The 22,475-nt window shown below is 43.1% G+C and overlaps 1 protein-coding gene across 2 annotated transcripts in view; it reads right to left on the bottom strand.

Annotated features, from left to right (window-relative positions):
• The window catches only part of TMEM245 (transmembrane protein 245), a 101,026-nt gene that overhangs the window by 24,760 nt on the left and 53,791 nt on the right, over positions 1–22,475 (bottom strand). For both annotated transcript variants that reach the window (XM_062207792.1, XM_062207793.1), the window contains exons 9-13: positions 21,934–22,024; positions 15,167–15,265; positions 14,313–14,444; positions 6,786–6,908; positions 6,502–6,647 (exon numbers count right to left, since the gene is read on the bottom strand). In XM_062207792.1, coding sequence (XP_062063776.1) covers positions 6,502–6,647; positions 6,786–6,908; positions 14,313–14,444; positions 15,167–15,265; positions 21,934–22,024 — 591 coding nt within the window. The remainder of the gene's footprint in view (positions 1–6,501; positions 6,648–6,785; positions 6,909–14,312; positions 14,445–15,166; positions 15,266–21,933; positions 22,025–22,475) is intronic.

Below are 22,475 nucleotides of genomic sequence, written 5' to 3'. Positions count from 1 at the left end.
TTTTCCATCTGCAGGTTCTCTCCCCAAACAGCCACAATGGTCAGTGCTGAGTCAGGCCAAGGCCAGGACCTCTAACTCCATAGTGGTTTCCCGTATGGATGCAGGGGCCCAAGTACTTGGGGCCATCTTCCACTGCTTTCCCAGGCACTTTAGCAGGGAGCTGGATCAAAAGAGGAGCAGCCAGGACTGGAACTGGAGCACATCCGGGATGCTGGGGTCACAGGCAGCAGCTTAACCTGCTGTGCCTCAACACTGGCCTCACAACCCCTCTTTGAATTAAAGAACATTTGCAAGTCCTTGGGCTTCTGGGACCTCTCTTTTCAGTGATTATTCAAAACTGGTCACAGTTGTTCTCTGACTGTTATTCTCTAACAGTTGTTCTCTGACTACATCTCTATGCCTCCCTGGCAGTCAATGGTTGAGGGGAATCAAACTCGAGAGGCTCTTTTCCTCCCCTTTCCTGGAGTTCAGCTGAGCTGACTCTGAAGGTCTGCTCTGACTCAGTGAAGACACTAGACACCAGCCACTGATGGGGAGGCTCCTCTTTGCTAACAAGGCCATCGCCCACTCAGAGGCCCCCATGTTACACAGCCTCAGAGTTGCTCCCCTACCCCATACCATGTGTGTTGACCACAAGGCAGATCACAGTGCACCCAATCCAGCCAGCCCCACCTAAGCACATCTCTGTGTGGGACAAAAGATCCAGGTGTCACATCCAATTGCTTTTTTTCTTTTTCTGGGCCTGATAAGCCCTATTATTTTTATACTATACAGCAATAGAGGCACCTGTGTCCATGCCTGGTACACACAGCCATATATGAGGGCACTTCAAAAAGTCTACGGAAAAATGAAATTACAAGGTAAGTTTATTTTGGTGCACAGAAAGGTTTTGAACTTTCCATGCATAGTTCTTGTTGTTTGCTTTTGTTTGTTTTTTGTAATCCACATTTTCCATGAGCTTTCTGCAGATTCCCAGTGCATTCATATGAGTGTGTGTAACTCCTTTGCACCAGGGGTTTGGCTCGGTCTAAGATGATTGCTTAGGATTTTAATTCTTCCTACCCAGCTCTTTTATCCCCATCCTTCATAAACTCTTAAGATGAAACTGCCACATTTTCACTCTTTTCCTGATACTTCCTTTCAGCTATCAGCCCTCTCTCATTTCTGACCAAGATTGTTCTTGTTCCTTTTCTAAACTGAGTAAGAGGAAACTTAAAAGATAACTCAGGGTCTGATCAGATGACTTGCTTTTAATAGAATGAGAGTTGAAGCAAGAAGTGGTATGGGGAGAATGATAAACCAGTCTAGAAGCTCTGTGCACTCAGAGGGCACAGGGCCACGGGCCACAGCCAAGTAGGAAGCACACATCTAAGGAGGAAGAAACAGAAAACGAGGCATGAAGAATCCAAAACCGAATTCCACGACATTTCCTGACGTTGGTCCTGCTCTCTTTTTCTTCTGAAGGGCAAACAGGAAGACTATCACACTGCTGTTTCCCCAGGAAACAACAGCTGTCATTTTACCAGCACTGCAGCGTGCTTCCAAGTAGCAGGTGAGCAAGGTCAGCTTCTAGACACAGCATACAGAATACACCATTGGGAAACAAACCCCCAGTTACCCAGACTACCATCTCACGTCCCCTGAGAACTTTCCTTGTTCATCTGCCCAGAGACCCCACTCCACAGCACAGTGTAGAAACCAGGTCACACAGGACTTCCAGAGTGACGGGCAGCCCAGGCTGTGCACACAGATCCAGAGAGCTGTAGAGGAACACAAGGAAGAGCTGCCGATGCAACAGCCCCAATGCACACCACCAACAGCTGTGAGCCAAAGGAACACCACAGTGGTATCACATCACCTTATCTGGAGACTCTGGCTGTAGTAATATGAGCTCAGTATTTTTATGTCATCAATATATAGTTCTGTGTCCTTCATAATGCTAAGTGACCACAGATATTTACTCTAATGCTAACTAAAAAATAAAAAGGGTTTGTTTCAATTACATGGCGAACAGTAAAGATTTGAGCCTAAACTACTTCTATTATGAGCCTATTAAAGTGAATGTAGCAATTGTTAAGCATCAGATTGAAAAACTAAATATAAGACAAAAAATGTTAAGGCTTTTTCCTTGGAAACTTAAAAATATAAAGATTCAGGCATATCAGACCAGTCTTTAGCTAAGCAGGTTAAAAGGCATACACTTGCTGTCCTGATTACTACTTAAGAACTCCTGGGTATTCATTAGAGATTATACCTCTCTGTTTCAGTGTTAGCAGAGATTTCTTCAAATAAACAAAAACACGTTTTTAACAGCTATCAATTCTTCTTTATATATTGTTACCTACACAAATTATTTATACTCTTAAATCCATAAGAATATTTTTCCATTGAATAATTGGTTTAAAGTAAAAAAATGCAAATATTGATTTAGTAAATGATCAATGCTAATTTTAAACCCCATTTTAATTCTCCAAAACTGGGGGTAGGAGTTGGAAGCATCTTTACTTTCCAAATGAGAACCTACGGCACCCACATTCTCCCAATTTATCAGTAGGACCTGCACCCACCAGCACTGAAAAGCCGTAATCCCAGCAAGCAAGAGCCATACCCGTGTGCATGCACTCATGTGAAAATATCACACACACTAAATTGCATTGAGGCCGTGACAACATGCAACTTAGTAATGTGCAATATCTCCACCAGAGCAAGCAGAATGGGAGCATCGGGGAAGAAGGGTGTGATGTACACATTCAGGAGACAACATGCTGCTAAAGGGAGGAAAATGGTTTGGGAAAAAGGATGCATGCCACCAACTCAAAAACTCATGAAATGAACACCCAATCACAAGTGTATTCCATTTAGAATACATATTCAGAATTAAAATAATAACTAAGGTTCAAAAATTCAGCAAGACAGTGATCATAAAGGCATCACAAGTTTCAAACTCAAGAACAGACACTTCCCCTGTCTGGTCATGCAGTCCCACAACTTCAGTTACACTTTTAACTTACTGATGGATCACATCAGCAACAGCTATGTTGATGGTGATTACTGACTGCTGCTTAAAACTCTGATATCACTGACAATTTTCAGCCTAAACTGTACTTGGAGGGCATTACAACGTTTGCATAATAATTTGGATCTTTTTTTCCTCTTAGAATCTTCCTCTATGAAGAAACATACTGCTTCTTGAACACAACCCTTCATTCAGAATGGGAAATGTGACAAGAGCTCTTAGAACTCACTGCTACATTGTTTATATGGGAAGGCTCCTCCAGAGGAACATATATAAAACCTGTAAATTTTAATTTGTTAGTATGATTCAGTTAAAAAAAAAAAGTACAAAGGACTTGCACTGCAAAAATTTCACCTTGGGGCCAGGTATAGTTGCACAGTAGATTAAACCACCACTTACAAGGCCCACATCCTAGAAGATCTCCCTCTCTCTGTAACTCTGCCTTTCAGACCAATAAATACATCTTTTTAAAAATTTTTCTAGAAGGTCCACATCCTGTATCAGATTGCCAGTTTGAATCATGGCTACTTCATTTCTGATCCATCTTCCTGCTAATGTGCCTTAGAGGCAGAAGATAGCCCAAGTACTTGGTTCCTACCATCCATGTGGGAGCCTCGGATGGAGTTCCAGGCTCCCGGATTCAGCCTGGCCCATCCCTGGTTGTTGTATTTGTGAAGTAAATCAGTAGGGGGAAATTTTTTTCTCTGTCTCTCCCTGTCACTTGGTCTTTCAAATAAATAAATCTTTAAAAAAAATACCTTGAATTATAATCTTTAACTAGGGGCTGGCGCTGTGGGGCAGTGGGTTGAAGCCCTGGCCTGAAGTGCCGGCATCTCATATAGGCACTGGTTCTAGTCCCGGCTACTCCTCTTCCGATCCAGCTCCTTGTTATGGCCTAGGAAAGCAGTGGAAGATGGTCCAAGACCTTGGGCCTCTGCACCCATGTGGGAGACCCGGAAGAGGCTCCTGGCTTCGGATCGGCGCAGCTCCGGCAGTTGCAGCTATCTGGGGAGTGAACCAACAGATGGAAGACCTCTCTGTCTCTACCTCTCTCTATAACTCTGTCTTTCAAATAAAATAAATCTTTAAAAAATAATAATAATCTTTAACTTAAATAATTTGAGACAGCTTTGGTTAGAAAAATGGCTTAGGCCATAACACATTATCCAGATTATACAACATTTATTAGACTCACAATAATCTATCAGCTTTGGAAACCACTAGGATTACAGTTTTGGCACTTAGGATCCTTTTTTGTTTGTTTATTAAAAATAAGGTGACAATAAAATGAATGGTTTTTATCTCATTGTACATAGGCTCCTGTGATAGTGCATAATTAGTGTGTGCTCCCAAGAAGATAAAGCAAGTCTGATTTGAAAAAGAAATATTCCCTCTTATAGACGACAGCACTCTCTTAGCTCCACTGACCTCCCATGTGCAACTGTTGCACGAAGGAACTGAGCTTAAAACAACAAAGGTGGGAACTCAATGGCAGACATTCATTGGATAATCAGCAAGTGGCTGACTCTAAGAAAGCAGAACAAGAGAAAATTCAGGAGCCATGGATGGAAAATAGAAGAGATTTTGTGAGAATGAGTCAGTGCTAATGTAGCTAACTCTGGAGAAAGGAAGCATGCTCTTTCAAGAAGTTCTTTATGGACAAGGTATCATTCCCTGTAAGGCTTGGCATCAGTCAAACTGATAAGAGGATTTTTGCCAGCTTTTGCTACGGCAGATTCAATAGCTTCAGCCTATTGGGAGGGGAGAGGTTATTTTTCTTTCCACAGAGCATTTGCATAAACCTTTTTTAAGATAGAAAGATGCCACTCAGACAAAAGACAGTCTATTGCTGGAATTTCATCGTCTCATTGACTAAGGATGATAACCAAAGGTCACAGAGAAGGGATTCAAGGTTCGTGTTGCCCTGAGAACAGCTGCATCCTCCACACTGTCACACTGGATGACATGCTCCCAAACCTGGAACCTTTAGATGAGGGAGAGCCTCCACATGGATATCTGAGCGTGCAGTGTAGGTGATACAGCTTTTTCCATCCTACCTGAAGCCCAACCAAAAAAAACAAGACATTGGTGAAAGTCTGACCTATTCCTTGCTAGTACGAAAAAGAAAACCTACTACCGAAAGGAAGCCCAGCGTCTCCAAGAATGATCTGTGTTAGCAGCACACACCCTACCTGAATGCAACTGAGGGTTTCCTAGAGCAAAGTGGTATTCTCTCTAGCTCTTACATGAATATAGTGAAATCAGTCAGGAGGGATGACAAGATCAAATCAAGTTTTCTGAAACGGAAGCCAGTGTTGTGACCACCAGCAACACCAGAATCCCATATGGGTACCAGTCCAAGTCCCTGCCACTCCACTTCAAATCAAGCTCTCTGCTAATGCACCTGAAAAATCAGCAGAAGGTGGCCCAAATTCTTGGGGCCCTGCACCCATGTGGAAGACCCGGACATAGTTCCAAGCTCCTCGCTGTGGCCTGACCCAGCCCTAGCCATTGCAGCCATTTTTGGAGTGAATCAGCAGATTGAATATCTTCCTCCCTCCCCCATCCCTCTCTAATCTGCCTTTCAAATAGATAAATCTTAAGGAAAAACAAACAAACAAACAAACGGAAACAGAAATGCCAGCCAGATTCACCATTTAAGAGAAGTTTAAGACCACTTAGCTAATAACTTATTAGAAAAAAGTACTGCATGTGAGTTTGAGTTTGACAAGAGGTAAAAATGTAGTTTTGTTAATGAACAAAATGACAGGGACTAGGGGAGCAGCTGAGAGAGGCATAACCTCCAAAAGGCCTCTCTTACCAGAAACAATGAAGAGGAAAAATGAAAGAAGGTCAAGAGCAATTGACTCAAGAAAAGTTCATAGAGTAAACAGTGCACACGAATCTCATTCAGAAACAGAGTCTTCAATACATGGACTACTGAAGGCATGATGGGAGTTTCTGGCCAGAGCCCACAAAGCACGCACAACTTGGAGATAATGCAAGACCATTGCTTTCTACTACCCAATCCACTTGTGCTGAGGCAGTCTGGCTGCAGACGGAGGGAGGAAGAATCAGGGAGGCCAGGATTCCACCCCGCCTCCCAGAGCAAAGCTAGAACACTGAGAACACAGGAGGGTACTGAGAGGACAGCGGGGTGAGGGTGGCAGGGGAAATCTCTCAAGCAAGTCAAGTGGTGGTGAGAGCTAGGCTAGGGGCCTGCTGATGGATGGCTGAGGCAAACAGCCCATTGCATCTTCGTTAGTCGCGGGCTCGAGAGTCAGACCTCGAAACTGCTTCGATTTTGTTTCTTACTAACATTTGCACCGCTCATATCAGTCTCTCAAAATGAGGTGAGGATCTTAAAAATCCCAGAGTCTTGCACTACTTTAGCATTGACAGTTACTAGGAAACTCAAGACAGAAAACTGGCTGCCCATGGAAAGCAGTTCCTGAAGGAAATGAGAGCATCAGTGTCGTCCTTACCTGATAGCTTCCTCCACAGACTGGCCAATAATATTAGACGAGGGGCCTGGCTGAGAGAGAGGCGTCAGGCTTATCACCCACTTCACTGGCTTGTAGTACTCATCACTGGAACTTAACAGATAAAACAGTGTGGTCAGGAAAATGACCTGCAAAACAAAGGACAGTTTCTCCTAAAAACTCACATTGGATGTGACAGACGGACAACCTCTGCAAATGCAAAACAGAACCAAGAGCATGCCCCACCGGGGAAGGAAACGTGATCCGCCCTTATCTAGTGTACGTACCAGGGAGAGCACGAAATTGAGCAGGGCAGTCCCGCTGTAGAAGAGGATGGTCAGGAGTGTGGTGACCGTGGTGAAAAGCAGGCTCACGTTCCGGCTCATAACAATCCACAGAGACTCCAGGATCTGAGCAAGAGGGAAGGCTGGGTGTCAGAACCGACCCTCAACAAAGACACTTCTAGAGCCATCTGCTGTGCTTTTCATACAGTCTTTTTTTTTTTTTTTTTTTAAGATTTATTTTATTTATTTGAAAGACAGAGTTACAGAGAGAGGTAGAGACAGAGAGAGAGGTCTTCCATCCGCTGGTTCACTCCCCAGATGGCCGCAACGGCCAGAGCTGTGCCGATCCGAAGCCAGGAGCCAGGAGCTTCTTCAGGGTCTCCCACGCAGGTACAGGGGCCAAAGGACTTGGGTCATCTTCTACTGCTATCCCAGGCCATAGCAGAGAGCTGAATTGGAAAAGGAGCAGCCGGAACTAGAAATGGTACCCATATGGGATGCCAGTGCTTCAGTCCAGGGCTTTAACCCGCTGCACCACAGCGCCGGCCATTTCCTACAGTCTTTTAAGTATCTTAAACTCAAAAGACAAGAACTGAGGATTATCCTAAATGAAAAAAAAAATCAACTGAAAACATCTGTATGTTCAATAGTAAGAAAAATGGTTAAGTAAAATATAGGGAATCCACTTCAAATAATATTAGTCATCAAAAATATCTCTATTATAATCTAGGAGAGCACTTTATGATATAATGCTAAGCTTAGAAACCAGAATATAGGGGCTAATGTTACGGTGTAGTGGGTAAAGCTGCCACCTGAAATGCCAGCATCACGTATGGACACCAGTTCAAGTCTCTGCTGCTCCACTTCCAATCCAGCTCCCTGCTAATGGCCTGGGAAAGCAGCGGAAGATGGACCTAGTACTTAGGCCCCTGTCAAGTGTGTGGGAGACCGAGAAGAAGCTGCTGGCTCCTGACTTCAACCTGGCCCAGTCCCAGCTCTTATGGCCATTTGGGCAGTGAACCGGATGATGGAAGACATCTTTCTGTCTCTCCCTCTCTCTCTTTCAAATAAATCTTAAAAAAAAAAAAAAAAAAAAGGCAGAATATAAGAATTTCACACTTTGTCTGTTTGTAACTATGTGAAAATGGCATGTATGGAAAAAAATATCTACAGGAGAAAATGCCAGCAAACAACTGTGGTTATATTTGCCCTAGAGGATCATAGACACAGATCTATGTGCTAGCATTTGTCTTATTAGGTGCCTACCCTTTATCATCCCCATGACCAACCTGGATTCATCAACCACTATAAAAAGCATCACTGATATAATTTATTGAAATCACAATAAAAGTAATGAATAGGCAGGGTTAAAGGCAGAGCTCTGCTGAAAATCATTCCTGACACAGCAACAACTACGATACTCAGACCTACTGAGTTTGGCTGACCCATCACCTACTGATTCACAAGAACCACATATGGAGACAGAAGTTACTAAAAGGAAGATGTACAATGCTTACAGCATACATGCATGTTTCCAGTTCCTATCTCTTTGTGAAACTGACATCCCTTATGTCTGTTCAATTCTTCCCAAGTGGATTTCCCTTCCTCCTAATAAAAACATGGCAGCAAAACAATTAGGAAAACCCCTTCTGTAAGAGTTTTCAAAATGCTTCCACAAACCGCAGCACAACGCAGTGAGCACAGCAAGGCAGGTGACGTCATCTCTGTCTGACAGGTATACAAACCGAAGCTCAGAGATTTTTTTTTTAAAACTTGCCCATGGGCACAGAGCTAAGAAGCAGAAACAGAGCTGGGACCAGAACTCATCATGTCTGATTTTTATTTGGGGGCCATACACAAAACAGCAGCACTGCTTTCTGTCACATGTCCAGTCTGTGCCATCTCTTCTGTGAAAGGCCTACCCATTCCATTCCTGCTTCAAATGCACCATTTATAAAGGCACATTTTGTTGCCCTCCACATTTCTTGCAAATCTCAGCTCAGTCTTTAGAAGAGAACTTCAGTAGGCTGGTTTCATTTACAAAAACTCCTTACATAAAAATCCTGAAAATGTTTCCCAATGCCTACAAAAATATGCATGACTGACCGTTTGACCTTGTGGGATAACGAATGAATGAACAACAGCACTGATTCCAAGAAACAAACCAACAATGCCTTTACTTGTGATTTTGACAAGCAGTCTTTTGGGGGCTTCAGTCATTCTGGAATTTTTCATTAAAAAAATTAAATAGTTTCTGAGTCACATTGATCGAAAACTCCCTGTGGTAATTCTTCAGAAATTAACCAAATTACATTAATTGTAGATGACAACAACAATCAAGTAACTTTATTTGAAAGAAAGAATCATCTGGAGAAAATTTTTAAAAGGACATCTCCAAGTCCTAAAGACAAAGTAGTTTTAGTGTATACACTGAGCTTAGAAAGGAGGAAATCAGTACAGGAAGGAGAAATAAGGCCCCTGAAACTGTGAAAACAAAATGGAATCGTGCAAAAAAATATTACCCAAAAGCGGAAAACATGAGCCAGGTTTGGTGGCCTCACCATCTTCCAGGACTCCAAACACCATTTCAACTCTGCCTCTGTGCTTCTAAACACAAACATAATTGTTGTCCAAGCTGTCATATGCTTGTGCTTCTCAATTTCTTGGAGAACCTAACACCATGCTATATTCTAAAGTAGTAATAAATGAAATTCCATCAAGTTCCAAGAACTTAAAATCTAGTCAGGAAGATAAGGTACTAACATTAAAGTCAAAAACTGAAAAAGAGGGGGCAGGCGTTGTGGCGCAGCAAGTAAAGCTGCCTCTCAGGACGCCTGCACCCCTTTTCAAGCGTCCAGTTGCATGAACCAGCAGAAGGAAGGTCTCTCGCTCTATCTCTTTCAGCCTTGGTTTTTGTGGGCATTTGGAGAGTGAGCCAATAGATGAAGATGTCTCTCTTTCTCTCTCTCTGTTTTCTAACACAGAAAAAAATAAAGTAAAACATCTTCAAGTATCAAAAGAAGGGTAAAAATAATAAATGCAAAAGGAGTGTGAAATTAGGGGACACTCAGTGTGTTCTGAAATACACTGGGAAGATTTCTCAAGCAGGACTGGCCCTCAGCAGCCTGTTAACTATGAGACTAAAAAAGGAAACAAAACAAAGCAACTAAAACCATGAAAGTGTATGGCTAAGACACACAGCCTCCTCCAGAGGAAGAAATACAAGTTGGAATATAACACGACATTACATGAAAAGCTTGGCCTCTGGAGCCAAGGAAAGGCAAACAGAATTGAGTCCTGTTACTTATGGCTAACAATTTAATACCTCTGAGCCCATTATTTTGTTATTAAAATAAGGAAATTACCTTGGCTTCACAGATTCTTTGGAAGAATTAAATTTGAAAATATTTATAAAGCACCTAGTGGGGCTGGGGCTGTGGCGTAGCAGGTAAAGCCACAGCCTGCGGTGCTGGCATCCCATATGGACGCTGGTTCTAGTCCCAGCTGCTCCATTTCCCATCCACCTCTCTGCTATGGACTGGGAAAGCAGTAGAAGATGGCCCAAATCCTTGGGCCCCTGCACCTATATGGGAGACCCAGAAGAAGCTCCTGACTCCTGGCTTCGGATCAATGCGGCTCCAGCCTTGGCGGCCATTTGGGAAGTGAACCAGTGGATGAAAGACCGATATCTCTCTCTCTCTCTCTCTTTCTCACTCTCTTTGCCTCTCCTTCTCTGTGTAACTCTTTCAAGTAAAATAAATAAATCTTAAAAAAATGAAAAATAATAAAGCACCTAGCACAAAATTTTACAGAAAATAATTTGATATAAAAACCATTATATCATCTGTTCCCTGAACTCTCCACATTCAGTATGTAAATGTGTTGAGTATATGGGAAGTGTAACTTCCTTTTTTTTTAAATACATAGTTATTTTAGTTTTGAAACCTGCCTATCCTTTCCTTAATAATCTATCAAATTTAGATGATCATTTTTCTGTATTATCTATCTGTCTTAATTTTATTCAATAATGACAATTAGTAGCACATCCTTTAAAATTCAACTACCAAAGGAATTTTGGGAGAAACCAACAGTCACTATATTACTGGATGATGCAACATCTTGCATATGCACTGGGCATTAAAAAGCTGACTGCAAGGTCCTTGGAAAGGGATGGAACTGGGCTCTCCTACAGTCTGTTAGTGTTTCACTCTTAGGAAGAGATTACAAAGGGTCACTAAAAATTTAAGGACAGCCTCATGGAGGAGAAAGCAAAAAAACCTGAAAGAGATTCAGAGCAAACAAAGCAAAACACCATTTTAAAACTTTTATTAGTAATAGAATAATTTTTTTAAAACATGGTGCAGATTAAGCCACTGCCTGAAATGTCATATCCCATATCAGAGCACAGGTTCAAGTCCTGGTTGCTCCATTTCCAATCCAGCTCCCCGGCTAATGTGCCTAGGAAAGCAGCAGAAGATGGCCCACATACTGGTAGCCTTGCCACCCACGTGGCAGACCCAGATAGAGTTCTTGGCTCCTGGCTTTGACTTGGACCAACCCTAACCATCATGGCCATTTGGGGAGTAAAGCAATGGGTGGACAATCTCTTTCTCTGTCTCTCCCCTTCTCTGTCACTTTTGAATAAGTAAAATCTTTAAAAATATATATTTTTAATTTTTTTTAAGGAGTGGACATTTTGGTCTAGTGGTTAATATGTCCATATCAGGGTATCTGAGTTGGATTCCCATCTCCAGCTCCTCACTCCAACTTCCTGCCAATGCAGACCCTAGGAAGCAGCAACAGTGGCTCAAGTAATTAGGTTCCTGCCACCTATGTGGGAGATTTGGATTGAGTTCCTGACTCCTGGTTCTGGCTCTGGCTCTGGCCCAGTCCCAGCCACTGTGGGCATCTGTGGAGTGAACCAGCAGATGGAAACTCCTTCTCTCTCTGCCTCTCAAAAAAACAGAAAAAAAATTAATTAAAATATCCCACAAATAAATAAAAAAAAGTTCAGAACCTCAGAAAGAACAGCTGGATATTACAAGCATGATAGCAAAAATTAAAAACTGAATCAAGATTTGTAAAATTAAGTTCACAGTATTTCTTAGGAAAAAAAGAAAAGATATTTTGAAAATTAAGGAATCCATCTCAGAGGCCCAACATCTGATCAAGGCATTTGAAAGTCAGACAAGTGGTTCTCAAAGTATGGTCTCTGGACAATCAGAGCCCCCCAAAACCTTTTGGAGGGTCTGCGAGGTAGAGCTATTTTTTTAAACAAGCCTGAAACATTTGCACTTTCACTGTGCTGACAGCTGCATGGATGGTGCAGAGGCAATCAATGGTGGATGAAAATGCTGGAGCTCCAGCAGGACACAAGGCAGTAGCACTCACTGCTCCAGGGTTCTCTGTACTGTTCACCATCTCAAACTCAGCACCAGCTTCCCTTAAGCATGTCCCACATGCAGGCAGGCGTTTGGCACAGTGGCTAAGTCGCTGCCTGCATCCTGTATTGGAGCACCTGTCTTGAGGCCCAGCTACTCCACTTCCAACACAGCTTCCTGTTACCATGTACTTTGAGAGGCAGCAGGTGATGCTCAAGTACTTGGGTCCCTGCCACCCACATGGGTGACCCAGACGGAGTTCGAGGCTCCTGGCTTGAGCCTGGCCCAGCCCATGTATTTTTCTGGCACTTGAGGAGTAGATCAGTGGATGGAAAATCTCTCTCCATCTGTCTACCTTTCAAATAAAATTAAAATAAGTAAAAATTTAAAAAGAATGTCCCCTTTGAAGCGGTCAAAATGACTGATTTTATTAACTATCAGTCAATCTTTGAGGGCTATCTTTGAACATTCTGTGTGACAGAATAGGATGTAAGCACAGCACATCTGCTGTTTGCCAAAGTCACGCAGGCTGGAGGCAAAGCACGTGCACGACTAGGCTGGGAGCTGAACTAGTCCACCGACTCAGACATCATTTCTATGTAGAAGGACAACTGATGGACTTGGGTGTGGCAGAAACTTTCTCAAAAGTGAACAGAGCAAGCCCACTTCAAGGAAAGCAACTGACAGCATTTGTTGTCAGCAACAAAATTTGAGCTTTCAAAAGAAAAAAATGCATATAACTTTACAAATTTTACATCGGTCACTGTGAGCTTAACAGCGTCTTAAAACATTTTTTTTTCTGGTAAGACAGGTGTTAATTAGTCAAGAATCTGATTTTCAAATATATTGTTTCAGAAAAGGTTAATAAAGGCCCTCTCTTCTCCAACTGTCTGCTGCTAAGGCTGGATTTTCTTTATCCACTCCAACCAGCACCAACGTACTTCAAAAGACTGAATGAAGAAGCAGATAAGAGAATCCAGACAATAAGCAGATCTACAAAAACATGAAAGGAAGCCACTCTTCTCACTTTTTTGTTTTAGAAAACTGTATTTTCTTTATGTTAACATGTAACGTTACGTAACAGATAAATATGCACTTTAGAGTCCTCAGACCAAAAAGTTTGAAAACCACTGGACTAGAAAAAACAGAGGAAAGGGATTATCAAAATCTGAAGGACAAGAATTTCTGGATTTAATTCCAAACTGTTACAGCTGCGTCGGGGAAAGGACGGGAAGGGCGTGAGCACCAGAGGTGCTGTAAGAAAACTCAAGGGAGGCAGAAGCATTGCAGGACTTGTACTTTACCTTCATCTTCCATATTAGGAAGTCAAAAGGTAACATCTAGAATGGCAAAACCAAGAAAGAGCAACACAAACATTATTTCAGACATTCAGAGGTAAACATTCACAGAAGGCTAAGAGGTGGACACTGATACTGGAAAATGAGACGGAGAGGCGGAGGCACAGGGTAGGCCACTGTTAATTTTTTTAAATAAAAATCTTACTGCACTGACTTTTCAGCTATGGTCAGGTATTACTTTGATAAAAATTAAATTTTCTGAAGAATCCAACATTGCCACCCTAGACTTTTGAAAATCTGACAGAAGCCATAATTTTATTCACAATTCTTTTTCTCTTTGTGAAAAGCCACGTGCCAGGACACTTGACAAGTGCACTCTGGATAATGAAGCGTGGTGATCAGCCCTCAGCAACGCTGCCAGATGGCACAGGTGCACGGAAGGTGCACAGAGGTGGGGAAGTAGGTGGAGAGACAGCAGGCTAAGCCATTGCACATTCCATCTCTCCCATGCAGCTAGAACAACTGTCAAGGGCTTTTCCCACCAGAAAGGCAGCTCCCTCAGTAGCAGTCCAGCTGGGGACATCTGGTCACCTCAGAGGACACAGGTACCTAGTCGAGACTCGGAGGGCCTACAGTTCTCTAGGTTACTCTTCAACCACAGAAGAATCAGCTGAGATACACACCTAATGCCTGTGGGTATCAGATATCATTGCAGTGCATTTATAGAGTTCTCAAACCTGCAAATGTCACGGTATTAACAGGGTAACTGAAGACCTCAAAGCGTGTAAAAAGAACTTGGAATTTCTGTTTTTACTCTGAAGTCTAGTTCAATTACAAATACCATTTCTTACCGAAAGAAATGTCTCGATGTTCTCGTGAACAAAGGAAGCAATATCCTGCCAGTCCAGAATGTCCCCCAGCCAGCTGTTCTGACGACTCACGTGCAGCTTGTGCCCTTTGTGCCTCCCAGAATGTGTTATGTTCTACAAACCAAACAGTTCAGATGTGAAGTGCCCACCTTAATCTACACAATACAAAGTATACACGAACCATTTTGCTTTAAACTCACTTAAGCACTTCAGTAATGATTCAAAGGTTGTCATGGCCTCAAAAAAAATCCATGCATAATTTTTTCATACTACACGTTTTGCACAAACTTTTTGAAAACCCCTTCAAGGAGAGGGAGCGGGAAAGGGGAGGGTTGCAGGTGGGAGGGAAGTTATGGGGGGGAAGCCATTGTAATCCTTAAGCTGTACTTTGGAAATTTATATTCATTAAATAAAAGTTTAAAAAAAAACAACCCTTCAAATGCATGAATTACAAAACATCTTGTACCAAAATAGATTTATCTTTTAATTCCATTGTCCATGATCTTTTTGAAGTTCCTGCATATTAATTATGTTAAGACAGTGAATTAATGCCACTACTGCCTGAGTCTCTAGACAGTCTAACATGAGCCACTGCAATACGCTTCTGTCTATAGCTCACACCTAGTTCCAGTGGAAGACAGAGCTCTTCCCTTGCAACCCTCAGCAGCTTTCTGGGTCTAAATGCTAGAGACTAACCAGCAGCTCAAGCAGAGCGTTATGATCTGAGGCTTAAGACCTTGCCGTTTAAAAACTTCAATACATGAAAGTCCAGTGTTAATACTATCTAGGAGATCAGTCTAACTTTACAATGGAAAGCCTCAGCTAACACAACTCACCTTTACAAACCAAGAGTGATACAGTCTGTCCCAAAGTTCCAGTACTTGCTTTTCAATTACAGCAGTGTTGTTCATCTTATCTCCTAGAATTTTATGAAGCTAGAAAAAATACAGATAGAATCTGGTTTAAGACTTCAAACCACAATCCAGTAAAATTAAACTCTCTGGTTCAGTATTTCCAGTCAATGTCCTTTCCTCTTTCATCTTTTTTTATTTCTTTTCTTTTCTCTGAGAGAACTACTGGAGGGTACCAGAGAATGGGGCACACGATGCCATGAGTATCAGTGACTTATCTGATCCATCTGTGCAGAAAAGAATCTTCCCTGTTACCTCAGCGCCCACCCAGTAAACACAAGTCTCAAGTTACATTTATCACTTTAGCAAGAATTCACAGAACTTTAAGTAAAATGTCAGGGCCTTCACTATAAACGCAGGTCCTTGTCTTAGGTTGCTTGCCAAGAAGTCTGGTCTCAGATAGTGATGACTGGTCAGACTGGCTTCTGGATTTGTGGGAATCAAAGTTCAATGAGACAATGTGACTTAGAGGAAGGCTACTGATTATATTATCTACCATTTCTTATTACTTAAACCATATTGTAATATTAAAAATTTTTCAATAATTGGTAATCAATTATTTATTTATTTATTTATTTTTGTGAGAGAGTGGCCATTCTGCCATGCTTGATTACAATATGTATTTACTGGGGACTGGCGCTGTGGCATAGCAGGTAAAACCACCGCCTGCAGTGCCAGCATCCCATATGGGCACTGGTTTGCATCCCAACTGCTCCACTTCTAATCTAGCTCTCTGCTATGGCCTAGGAAAGCAGTAGAAGATGGCCTCTGCAGCCATGTGGGAGACCCAGAAGAAGCTCCTGGCTCCTGATCAGCACAGCTCTGGCCATTGCAGCCATCTGGGGAGTGAACCAGTGGACGGAATGTATCTTTCTCTCTCTCTCTATCTCTCTCTCTCTGCCTTTGCCTCTTTGTAACTCTGCCATTCAAATAAAATAAATAAATCTTTTAAAAAAATACATATTTCCTTTTTGTCCACTTGATGTTGGCCCTAGAGATACCTGAACTAGTTATTAGACATCTTGGATGTAAATATGCCTTCATACTTAATTTATTCATAAAGCAAACACAAACTAGTAAATATAATAAAAGCCATTTACCTTTGCAAAGTATTCTATATTCTATGACAACCCCAAGAGTTAGAAAAGACTTTTGTCATCACCTTTGCTCTTTTAAGATGACAGAACAACTGCGAAGGGTCTATGACATGCCCAGGGTCATGCAGCTAAGTGGCAGAGTCAGGGTTAAAAGTTCTCTGATGTTCTTTCAACTACAGCATAGGCAGGCTATGAACAAATAACATCCAACAAAGAAAGTTACCCCAAATGATTAAAAGCCACAATTACTCAGAGTCTAACTTCCTTGGGTTACTTTGAATGTACCATGAAGGTCAGACCCACTCATGACTTCCTACTACCAATCCTCCCTCTCCTGTCAGCCTCAGAGATGTCCTAACCAGAAGAGGCTTCAAACTGTCAGTCAGCCTTCAGTCCAGGCTGTCCAACCACAGTGGCCCATTTTTGCACTAAACCAGTATTTTAAACTGCCATCTCTTTACACAGTGTCTCTCTCTCTCTCACCAGAGCGGTGAATAACTCTAAAATACCACAACTATTAAAGGAAAGGGCAGTTAGGCATAATTTTACATGTTATGAAACACTCCTTCCAAAATTGTGCTATCAACCACAAGGGAACACTCAGGCACAGGCTACTGTGAAGTCACAAGGAGAGCAGAGTCTAAGGGACTTATCACTGCTATTAGAAGCATCGCTCAAGTACATGCACTGTTGGTGGTAGATGACAAGCTGTCTGCACATGAAAAAGCACGAAAGCATTAAGAGCTGTCAGGATGCCATCTGAAAGCCCTCTAACCTAAGACAAATAACCTCATCTCCAGAATGGGACTGATACATGCCAGTGGGCAGTACTCTATAATCATCTTACCTTTTTTTAAAAAAGATTTATTTTTTTATTTATTTGAAAGACAGTGTTAGAGAGGTAGAGACAGAGAGAGAGGTCTTCCATCCGCTGGTTCACTCCCCAGATGGCCACAATGGCCAGAGCTGTGCAGATCTGAAGCCAGGAGCCAAGAGCCCCCTCCAGGTCTCTCACATGGGCGCAGGGGCCCAAGGACACGGCCATCCTCCACTGCCTTCCCAGGCCACAGCAGAGAGCTGGATTGGAAGAGGAGCAGCCAGGATTAGAACCGGCGCCCACATATGACACCAGCGCCCCGGGCCAGGGCTTCAACCCACTGCGCCACAGCGCCGGCCCCAATCATCTTACTTAAAACCTCAGGGGCAGGGCAGGTGTTCAGTGCAGTGGCTAAGATGCCACTTGGATGGCACATCTCATACTGCAGTGAGTGGGTTTGAATCCCAACTCCGCTTGTAATTACAGATTCCTGCTAATGTGCGTACTGGGAGGCAGCAGGTGATGGCTCAAACACTTGGGTTCCTGCCGCCCACATGAGACCCACAAGGGAGTGAGCTACTGGCTCCTGACTTTAGCTTGGTACAGTCCTGGATATTACAGGCATTTAGAGAGTAAAACAGAAAATGGAAGGCCTCTGTCTGTCTCTGTCTTTCAAAGAAATAAGTTTTTTCTTTTTTAAAGATTTATTTATTTATTTGAAAGAGTTATGGGGGTGAGGGAGAGAGAGAGAGATCTTCCATCCACTGGTTCACTCCCCAAATGGCCCCAGGGCCGGGGCTGGGCCAGGAGCTTCTTCCGAGTCTCTCATGTGGGTGCAGGGGCCCAAGTACTGGGCCATTTTCCACTGCTTTCGCAGGCCATAACAGAGAGCTGTATCGGAAGTGGAGCAGCCGGGTCTCAAACCAGTGTCCATATGGGATGCTAGCACTGCAGACAGCAGCTTCAACCCACAGTGCTGGCCCAAAGTAATGTTTTTTAAAAAGAAAGATCATACCAAGCAGAAAGTTCAAGCAAGTATGTTGAGTGAGGAACACAAACAGGGAAGCCTGAGTAGAACCCAAACACTATGCAGTGTTCACAGGATACAAGGCTGCGGGCGGACAGGCAGGAACCTTCTCTGCCTCTCCATGCACACCCTAAAACACTCTCCTTTTCTGGGCGTGACAATTCTTCGCTAGCTTCTGCCCACACTAGACTTTAGCTCTTATAACCCAATTCTGAGTCTTAGCTGGATAAGATCTGAGGCTCCTTTAGAAATCTACCTCTCCAGTTTCAATGGTTGCTTTGTTTAATAATTTTACTGAGATATCATTCACACACTTTGCAATTCACCAAGTATGCAATTCAAGGGTTTTTAAAAGATTCATAGTTACATAACCATTACTACTGATTTTAAAACATTTTCTGGCCGGCGCCATGGCTCACTAGGCTAATCCACTGCCTGCGGCACCAGTACCCCAGGTTCTAGTCCTGGTTGGGGCGCCGGATTCTGTCCCGGTTGCTCTTCTTCCTGTCCAGCTCTCTGCTGTGCACCCCGAAGGCAGTGGAGGATGGCCCAGGTCCTTGGGCCCTGCACCTGCATGGGAGACCAGGAGGAGGCACCTGGCGCCTGGTTTTGGATCGGTACAGCGCACCGGCCGTAGTGGCCATTTGGGGGGGTGAACCAATGGAAGGAAGACCTTCCTCTCTGTCTCTCTCTCTCACTGTCTAACTCTGCCTGTCAAAACAAACAAAAAAAACATATTGTTTACCCCAAAAGTAAGCTCCACATCAATTCTCTGCCCCACCCTGTCTCACAGACAGCTAAATTTCTCCTAACCCTAGGGACCACTGCTTGCTTTCTGCCTCCACATACTTGCCTCTCCTGAACAGTTCATATAAATAGAATCATATATATGTCTTTGAGACTATTTCTTTCATTTAGCATGATTTTTTCCCCAAGGTTTATCGAAATGCTGTAGCATTTACCAGTCTTCATTCCTTTTTATGGCCAAATAATATTCCATCATGTGACTATACATCTTTGATTTATCCATCCATCCATCAGTTGATACTTATGTTTAGATATTATTGCTTTGTCTTAAAAATCAGAATCACAAGCAATTTATAATTTCTGTTATCAATGTCCATCCCCCTTTATCTATCTTTTCTTTTAAAATCTTAAGCAAAAGATTTCATATCTCTCTATTCTCTAAGTAATCAGAAATACCTAAAAATCAAACGCCTGAGGACCGGTGGCATGGCATAATAGGTTAATCCTCCGCCTACAACTCCAGCATCCCATATGGGCGCCAGTTCTAATCTCAGCTGCTCCTCTTCCAATCCAGCTCTCTGCTGTGGCCTGGGAAAGCAGTGGAAGATGCTCCAAGTACCTGGGCCCCTGCATCTGCATGGGAGACCGGGAAGAAGCACCTGGCTTTGGACTGACGCAGCCCTGGCTACTGTGGCCATTTGGGGAGTGAACCAACGGAAGGAAGACCTTTGTCTCTGTCTCTCCCTCTCACTACCTGTAACTCTACCTCTCAAACAAACAAACAAACAAAAAATCAAATGCCTGGCGCTGGCATTGTGGTGCAGCAGATTAAGCCATCTTCAAGGCCAGCATTATGTATGAGAGTGCTGGTTCGAGTTCCAGTTGCTCCACTTCCAATCCAGTTTACTGCTAATGGACCTGGGAAGGCCATGGAAAATGGCCCAAACACTTGGGCTCCTGCCACCTACGTGGGAAACCAGATGGAGTTCCTGGATCCTGGTTGCAGCCTGGTCCAGACCTCACTGTTGTGGCCATCTGGAGAATGAACCAGCAAATGGAAGCTCACTTGTTTGCTTGTTCTTTTTTTTTCTCCCTCTCCCTTTCGTTCTCTCTCTACGCTGCTCTACCTTTCAAATAAATAAATCTTTTTAAAAAAAATCCTAATTTCTCCCAAATACATCAATTAAGACTCAAATGGCCAAGCTTTCCACAAAATAACACACTTCTATAAGTCTAATAGCTTTCTGCAATGGCTGGATCTTCCTTCTATAACCCTTCTGAGATTTACATGTACATACTTATTTTTAAGTTATTCAATAAATCTTTTTAAATAATGTGTCATATGACAATTTCAAGAAAATCAGTAACATACCTTTCTCTCAGTTTTTAACTTGACTATAATTCTGCCTTTTGGTCAGTAATTACCACCTTCCATAATACTTCTTTTTTTGATTGCTTTTGAATTTTGAACAAGAAATCACACACCAATACATTTTTCTGTACTCAAGTCATAATCCCATTGACTTTATTATATTAAGACTGTAGGGGCCGGCACTGTGGCTTAGTGGGTAAAGCCGCCACCTGCAGTGCCAGCATCCCATATGGGCACCGGTTCAAGTCCCGGCTGCTCCACTTCTGATCCAGCTCTCTGCTATGGCCTGGGAAAGCAGTGGAAGATGGCCCAAGCCCTTGAGCCCCTGCACCCATGTGGGAGACCAGGAAGAAACTCCTGGCTCCTGGCTTTACAATGATGCAGCTCCAGCAGTTGCAGTCAACAGGGGAATGAACCAGTGATGGAAGACCTCCCTCTCTTTCTCTCTGCCTCTCCTCTCTGTTTAACTCTGACTTTCAAGTAAAATAAATAAATCTTTAAAAAACTAAAAACCTGTAGATTACCTTTATTTCCATAAGCAATACTAACAGGTTGGGGAGGGGTGGATATCCCAAACCCATATAATGGAAGCTAGTCCTAACTGTGATGACAGTGCCTTCTGCCCTAGCATTCACTTCCCCCTCACAAGGCTCCCTCCACGTGAGTCGGGGCTACTCCTCAAGCACGCTTCTGGCTCTGCACCTTCGCTCACATCAGCAGAATACACTTTTCCTTGATCTGCCAGGGTTTATGTCCACTCCTAAATGAAAACACTTCCTCTGGTCCCAGGCACATGCTTCTAGCTAGCGAACTATAGTAGAATGAACAAGTCTGAAACCAAGCTCTGCAATTTACCACCTGACCATCAGGGATTTACTCAGTCTAGCTCAGTCTGGTCCCTGAAAGAAGTCATCTGTAAAGAAGACACAACAGTCCAGACTACTGAAGGCTTCTTGGAAAGATTACATGAAACTAACTGAATACTGCCAGGCACTGCTGCCTTCAGATAAAAGGACTTAATATGCTACTGACACCATAAGGTACGATTTGACCACCCCAGCTTAGTGGGTATCCGAATAATGAAATCAGATCTATCTTGAAAATGAAGTAAATGACCAACCCTCACACTGTTCAACGTGATCACGCAGATGGCTACACTTCATGGCGTGTCACTTGTCAATCTGTAGACTTAAGCCTATTTCAAAAACGGAAACTGGGGGCCAATGTTGTGGCGAAGCAGGTAAAACTGCTGCCTGTGACACCGGCATTCCATATGGGCGCAAGTTTGAGACCCAGCTGCTCTACTTCCAATCCAGCTCCCTGCTGATGTGCCTGGGAAGGCAGTGAAGGATGGCCCAAATGCCTGGGCCCCCACATCCACGTGGGGAGACCTGGAAGAAGCTCCTGGCTCTTGGTTTTGGCCTGGCCCAATCCTGGCTGTTGCTACCATTTGTGGGGGTTGACCACCAGATGGTGGATCAATCTCTCTCTCTCCCTCCCTCTGACTCTGCCTTTCATATACATAAATAGTCTTTATTTAAGAAATGGAAATTGTCCTACATAATTTCAAAGCAAAATGTCACTGCCAGCGACTATCCTGCAGAGAAAGCCATAAGAAAGATTCTCCCCTACCTTGTGGGTTATCCATTCTCGTCCATACTGATACACGTTGTTAGCTGCAGAATTCAGGGCCCTTTGGACCACCTGTGCCTCGGGAAGCCAACTGAAATAAAATAAATAAAAATGAAATAAGAAACAAAAAAGTATGCTTTTAGTGTACTTTAGTAATTATGCTTTGAACGTGATGCACTTAAGCAATTAATAGCAGACCAATTGTTGATCAGTCATCAAGGCAAAGATACAAAGCAGGATTCCACAAGGAGGAATCCTTGACTTGCAGGCCCAACTGGCCTAATTCTAAGAGTCAGGGTTTCCCTTCAATCTTTCCTTAGCTTTACACCCACTGTCTCCATAACCTGCCTCGCATTCTACCCTGGGAATTCTTTCTCTGTCTACACGTCCGGGGTCATTTGCCCAATTCAGCACCAAGGGAAGTAGTTCTGGGACACTTGGATATGCGGTATCTGGGACAAGGTTTCTCAATGTGGTCCACAGAGCAGTAGCATCAGAACTGCTAGGAAACCTATTAGAAATTAAAATGCTTGGAATCGACC

The sequence above is a fragment of the Lepus europaeus genome, chromosome 12 (genome assembly GCF_033115175.1).
Source record: "Lepus europaeus isolate LE1 chromosome 12, mLepTim1.pri, whole genome shotgun sequence".
Lineage (NCBI taxonomy): Eukaryota > Metazoa > Chordata > Mammalia > Lagomorpha > Leporidae > Lepus > Lepus europaeus.
This window is presented reverse-complemented; position numbering and strand designations above follow the sequence as displayed.